This window comes from Drosophila kikkawai, chromosome 2L (assembly GCF_030179895.1).
Source record: "Drosophila kikkawai strain 14028-0561.14 chromosome 2L, DkikHiC1v2, whole genome shotgun sequence".
Taxonomy (NCBI): Eukaryota; Metazoa; Arthropoda; class Insecta; order Diptera; family Drosophilidae; genus Drosophila; species Drosophila kikkawai.
The window spans coordinates 4,414,076-4,420,650 of NC_091728.1; the positions used below are offsets into that span (position 1 = coordinate 4,414,076).

At 41.6% G+C, this 6,575-nt stretch overlaps 1 protein-coding gene across 1 annotated transcript; it reads left to right on the plus strand.

The window, feature by feature from the left end:
• The first annotated feature begins 202 nt into the window (after positions 1 to 202).
• Positions 203 to 4,051, plus strand: t-Grip91 (testis-specific gamma-tubulin ring protein 91). Its single transcript, XM_041776059.2, has 2 exons — positions 203 to 276; positions 339 to 4,051. The coding sequence occupies exon 2, from the start codon at positions 358 to 360 to the stop codon at positions 4,015 to 4,017; it is 3,660 nt and encodes a 1,219-aa protein (XP_041631993.1). The 5' UTR covers positions 203 to 276; positions 339 to 357; the 3' UTR covers positions 4,018 to 4,051.
• The last annotated feature ends 2,524 nt before the right edge of the window (positions 4,052 to 6,575 follow it).

A 6,575-nucleotide genomic window follows, 5' to 3' on the forward strand; every position in this document is an offset into this window, starting at 1 on the left:
AACTCCTGTTCATAGGATGTTCGCAATGCTCTTGTTCCTGCAAAAGGTGCAAAGGCGTCGCCGCAATTTTTGCTGAATGGCTTGGTTCAGTTTTGTACTTGTCGACAATCTTGCGACAGATTTATGGGTTAATTATTGTGAATGGTTGGTCCGTGGCACATGCAGGGGCAACCAAGAACGAAATATAATTCGTTTGCATATACTAGCACTGAAAAACTAGTCAGTTTTTGGTAGAATTTCAAGTTACATACATTGATACGATTTTGTTTTTTAATGGTAAGAGATTTCAATCGAATGAGACAACTTTTCTAACGAGTATTCTTCTGCTGATCCTCCAGAGTTTTGCTAAAACCCGATATGGAACAGGGATTCCCATGGCTTAATTCCAACAAGGATGTGGATAACGATCTGGTGATGGATGTCAGTGAGCTGAGCATTTGTATGGATAATTTAACCCATGACGTGTGCAAGTCCACGAAGATCTTAGAGCAACAGTCTCCACCTTTGGGCGGTTACTCTGAAAGTGTTCTACTCGCCAATTTCCGGCTGAGATTCGAGCAGTTAAGCCAAGGAGCGAATGCTAAGGAGAGAGTCCTGATTGAAGCTAGGAGTAACAGGTTGATCCAGCTGTACAAGCAGCTGAAGGATATCGAGCCAAATGAGGCCAAGCGATGTCAGTACATGACGCTATTTTATGAACTCTTTGATTCCGACCGCCTAAAACTTAAATCCAGCAAAAAATTGGAAGTATCGAATAGCTTACAAGTTCAAAGCTTGCGAGAGAGCTTCAAAACCGATTCTAGAAAATTGCAAACAAGGGCAATCTTTACAATTGCTAGTCCAAGGTTTGATTGCTTTAAAGAAAGCACATGTAGTATAACAAATAACAAAAACAATCAGATGAAAATTGAAGATTATAAAAGGATGGAGGAATGCCTATGCCAAAAGGGACTTTCTGAGATTGATAGCCTGCAGAAAATTGAAAAATCCGATCTACAAAATTCCAAAGATTTTCATATTTACAAACCACAAGCAATTGACAAACGTTTAATAGAACTAAAAGACACAGATGATGGAAAAGTACCTGTACATACCTATGCCAATCTGTCGGATTCCTTGAATATTCCAGCTAATGATATCGATGTTCTATCTAAAAAGACTGGTAAATATACCATTTCTTCCGATGACCCTGACATTGGCGTTGACAAATATATTCTAAATTACGATTTGGTTAAAAAGAAATCAATTGGTAAATATACTTTGAAGAACGATGGCCTCGGAGACCTTTCCCATAGAACACCCATATCTTTTCATACATGCAACCATAACTCCTCTGTAAATTCTAATAATTCTTTTTTGGACGAGGAATATGATACGGAAATTGAAGATGTTCAATATTTAGAAAATCAAAAAGCCAATTCAGAAATCATCAAAGCTCCTAGACAGCAATTCGAAACTAATTTACTTATCAAAGAACCCTCCCCTGTGGTGGAAAATGAAAAATCTAAACAGGAAATGCATTCATCCCAAACTGTTAGTAATATTAAGACAACATTTTTAAAGAAAATTAATCAATCTTTGTCGGTCTTGAGCGTAAAAAGTCAACCAGAACCTAAATTTCCTGAAGAAATTGTCAAAGATGTCAAAATCCCCTTGGAAAACCACCCGGATAATTTTGAACATGGAAAATTAATAAAAGAGGTAAGCCATTCGGTAGCTTCTCTACCGAAAAAGGTTCATTGGGAACACCAAAACCACATCATAATAGCTCCGCGAGTTGTTGTTCAACTCTTCAAATCAAATCCCGCCTACAAGAGTGTCCAAGCCCCGAATTTCTACGAGCAAGTCAACCAATTATTCGAGATCATTGGCCTAAGTAACCCGAGCCACCAGTTGCCGTTTCGGGCTCGATCGATTCAGTTGCGATTAGTCAATATCCTGCAACAAATTAAAAGAGGACTACCCAGAAATATAAGCTACTCCGAATGGGTGGCCGAGGTGGGAAAGTACCAGCTGAACCTGCTCCTCAGCCCCGAAGAAATGAGTGCCTACGAATCCTTGTGCCACCAATTAAGAGATGATGAGGGTACCAGTAACCAGTATCCCATGTCCAAAGATTCAAGGTTCAGGGATGCCCTGAGTGGCATGTTGGGCCAGGAGTCGCCGCACCTGAAGGCCTCGTCCGTAACTGGTCGGCTGCGAATACGCTCGCCACATCACCAGGAGAGCGTAGGTGAGTCCTACCTCCTGCTGACTCTGGGTCTCTTGGGTTACCTGTATCGCTCGCTGAAAGATCAGCTGAAGAGGCTTGAGCAGCGGGGAGACACAGGTCTTCACCTCGCTCGAGCCTTGCGAAAGACGCTAAAGACCTTCCGGGATTTCCTCGACCGAAGGAAGAACCAGCCCTGCAGCGTAATCTGCCTGTACTGGCAGACTAGGAAATATCAGTTGCTTCTTCAGTGGCTTCTGGAGGTGCTTACCAAGATCAACCGTGATCGGAGCCAGGCCATAATCGTTTCGCTTTACGCGGAATCGGGTCAAAGAACTGGAGAACACTATAGATTACTTCAGATGTGGCTGTCGGAAGCTAGCAAGCCCCTGGTTTCAAGACTCGCTTGCTGGCTATCGTCGGGTCAGCTCACTGCCTCGGATAACGATGAGTTTATCATCGAGCGCAGCTTGATCTTGGCTCCAGAAGACTTTTGGCAGCAAAGCTATCGACTGGCAGCACCGTTCTCCAAATTGTTCAATAGTCAGCTCGCCGAAACGATGATCAGTGTGGGTAAAACGGTGGCCTACTCTAAAAAGTATTTGAACCGCAATGTGGAGACTCAACTGAATAGCACAGAGCTGAACTCCAAGCTGCTTCATCTGCTTACTCATTTCTACCTGCACGGGGATCAGGAACCCCTCTTCGACTTCCTCCAGAAACTGCACTCGGATGTCTCTGGCAAGGTCCTGAGGTTTCTGCGAAACATGAACATTCCGCCAGAGGACCTTTTCTATCAGATGCACAAGTACTTGATGATCACGGATATGTATTTTTACAGGGAGCTAATGCAGGAACTGGAGGGTCTTCTTAGGGAACCGGCTTCTGCATTTAACATTAAATTGTTCAATATCATGCTACAACATTTGCTACCCAGTCAGAGCGCCGACATATATGTTGATAGAAGCTCAGGCCAGGGAAGCAAATGCTGGTCCTGTTTTCTGCTCCGCTTGAGGTTGCCAGACTATTGGAGAGCTCTTCTGGGTGAGGACATCAAGGAGTACGAGGCCATATATCCCGGCTTGTGGAAATTCCATTATGCCAACTATGTGCTCACCGAAATGATAGCCCGGCGCGATTTGCATTTCAAGGAACGCACCAAAGTCAAGCTTTTCGATTGCATATACCAAGTGGACCAGCTTCTAGACGTCCTTTTTAGTCTTATTCTAGATGCAATGAGTGTTTTGAAGAATTACCTGCTTACGGACTTGTTAGAACCGGCTTACTTCAAGCTAAAGCGGGGCTGTGAAAAGGCCAAATCCCTTGACGATATGCTGAGTGCTAATAGAACCTATTTGCGAACCATTAGGCTGGGATGTTTTCAAACAAAAGGTCTAAGGAGATGTAACATGTATCTGGAGCAACTCTATGATGGCATTATGGACCTAGATTTTTATGAACAAAAGTTCTACAGGATCCTGGAAAACTTTAAGGACTATTTCATTAAATACGGTGGACAAACGTGTGAAAGAAGCCTGTTTCTAATACCAAGCTGTGAGTTGACCGACGGAATGCGCGAGCTTCGCTGGACCTGCCAAAATTCTATGGATGCTCTAATGAAGTTAAGGGAGCAATTCTACATGGCAATGGTTGACCTTTTGTATAGCCTTCACTGGGAGGATCGAGAATCGTTCAGAGAACTGGCTCAGAAGTTGGATCGGAATGGGTATTATGAGCAGATGGATCAAAGATTGCAGTTGGTACAAAGGTTCGAGTTCAAGAGAAAGAGGCAAAGGAGGGCTTTGTAAAGAGATCACAATAAAGGGTTTATATTAATTAAGTGTATTGTATACTTTTATGAACATTTTTAATGGCGAATATTTAAAGCACATGTTTTTATATATTATATTCCTTTAAAAGCTGCAGTCCAATTCTAAAGAAAATCCCTCTGCATCTGCTGTCGTTCAAGGAATAAATGTATTATTCCACATTGACAGTCTCAATCACTTTTAACTCCATTCTAAAGTTATTATTCATTTAGCAAAGGGGATATACATACACGATATACACAAAACCCATTTTTGCCGCTTTGTCTTTATATAAATTGGATTTTAATTGAAATTTAAGAATCGACTAAGCAATGTTTGCATTGTGCAGCAACTGGGAAAGCCTTTTGTTATGCAAATGTCCTTTATGTTGTGGTCCCGTGCGAATTCGGACCGAAGGGGAGCGGCAATCCGAGTGACTGTCAGTTCGTTTAAATTAAAAATAATAATGGAAAATTTACTTTTTGGCTTAAGCTTTGTCCAGATAGAACTTTCAGCTGCTTCGAGTGGAGAACTTCTCGTCGTGTGAATTGTAATTGCTCGGCGCAAATTAAATCAAATTCGGGGGTTTCCCACTTCTCATATTTTTATGAACAACTTATGCCAACACTTTATAACAGCTCTCATCTGCATAACTTAATTTCCAGAGAATCCGCATGGAAATATCTGTCCCCTCGAATCTCTGCCATTGAAATGAACAATGGCGAAAGGATGGCCCAGAGTTGAGCTCCTTTGTTATCTGACAAACACAGCTGGCAGTCATCTCAGAAGTCGTCCACATATCAGCGTCGCAGTTCGGAGCTCCGAGCTGGATGAATTACAAAGCACAACCGGCTTCAAAAAAGAATGTCAAGAAGATAATTGAGCCCAGGCAGCAGGCATTTAATAAACTTGATTCCGGGCGATGCGAAGGAGTGTCACCCCGAAGGGAAGGTTGACATGCGTGCGCTTGGCGACAAAAATAAAAGTTAACATGGTGACTTGCTCGACTGCTGATTAGGGAAATTAATTTGATAGGAAATTGCCCTCGCACGATGCGTTCTTGTTGATAAGCAAACAATTAATTTTGTGCGTTAATAAAGTGAAGAAATAAATCAAATAAATTCCTTTACTTTAACTTAGGGTGTTTTTTTGAAAATATTATAACTTGCTTCTTAAGCAAATTCCTTTTTTGAACTTTCATGTATTAAGGCTATGATAAAAAGCTACGTAACAAACGTTTAGCTTCTCAATTAATTAATGGCTTTGCAATATCGTTGACATTATCTTTGATTCATCAAGCGCATTGTACTTCATGTCAAATTAAACTGTAAAATTTATTATTATGCCCGTTGACATGCTTGAACTGTTCTAGGCAATAAATTCCAATACAAAGTCTCCATTTTGGCTTTCAACATTTCCTCACCGACCTGCCTGCCTCCGCCTCCGACCATTGTTATTGACAATTTGTTGTCAGTTTTTCTCGCCCAAACATGAAGCAATTTATGTGGCCGGCATTGGGAATGGGACTGCAGGCTTTATGAAATACTTCTCATTACTGGGGCCAAAGTCGGGCTGGGCGGGAAACGGCCGGCAACCGATGGCTCGAACATATTTGAACTATTTTCATTTCAATTGCAAACGGTTTGCGCAGAGAAATCAATTGAATTGCCATTTCACATATGAAATGGTCATTTGTCAATGAACAACAATTGGAGGGCGTGGTCGCAGCTGGTCTCGATGGCGGATACTTGATGCTGGGAGCTCGGAGATGGGTTGACTGCCGCACAGTTATGCGGTCAGTCAAAATGGCCGCATAAATATGTCCTTTTCGTCCTGCCAACGATCTTGTGGCCCTCGGTCCTCGCCACTCTGTTTCCCCTCGTTCTGGCTAAATTGTTGGTCGTTATTAAATTTCCGCTGCGTTGAGTTCTCATTTCCGTTCCGATGGCCAATGCAGCTGGCCGTCTCTCTGAATCCTCATCGGATGTTGCCATGTGACATAGATACTCGCATACGTGCATTCTATATACATATACATATATATTTATATATACTTTTCTGGTTCTGGCTGTGTAAACAACAAAGGGATTGCCTTTGCCGCGCACATGGTGCGTATGCGTAATATTCGATTATTATTTTTATTATCATTTTTGAGAGCCTACACAATAATCCTCATTCATCCAGTATTTGTGGTGATCAAAAATTGATTCTACAATTGAAAAGCTTGTTTTGGCTTTTTCAAAAAACACATACCACTATATATATATATGTTTGTGTGAGTGTTTGGCTTTTTAGCCAAATTGAAACTAATTGAAATATATGGTGGAAGGCTGCGACTAGAAGGGAAAGTGGGCAAAACTTTTGCCATAAATTTCAATAAAATGGCATTTTTGGTATTTCCCTTTATTTCGCCTGTAGTTTTGTATGTATGTGCGTGTGTGTGTGTATGTGGCTTGTAAGTTTTATTGGCATTACGTATACGCCACCGCGCCGTGACCCCATTAATTGTTTCGTCAGCATAACTTTACATTATTTTTGAGTGCTCAATGTAATTTCTA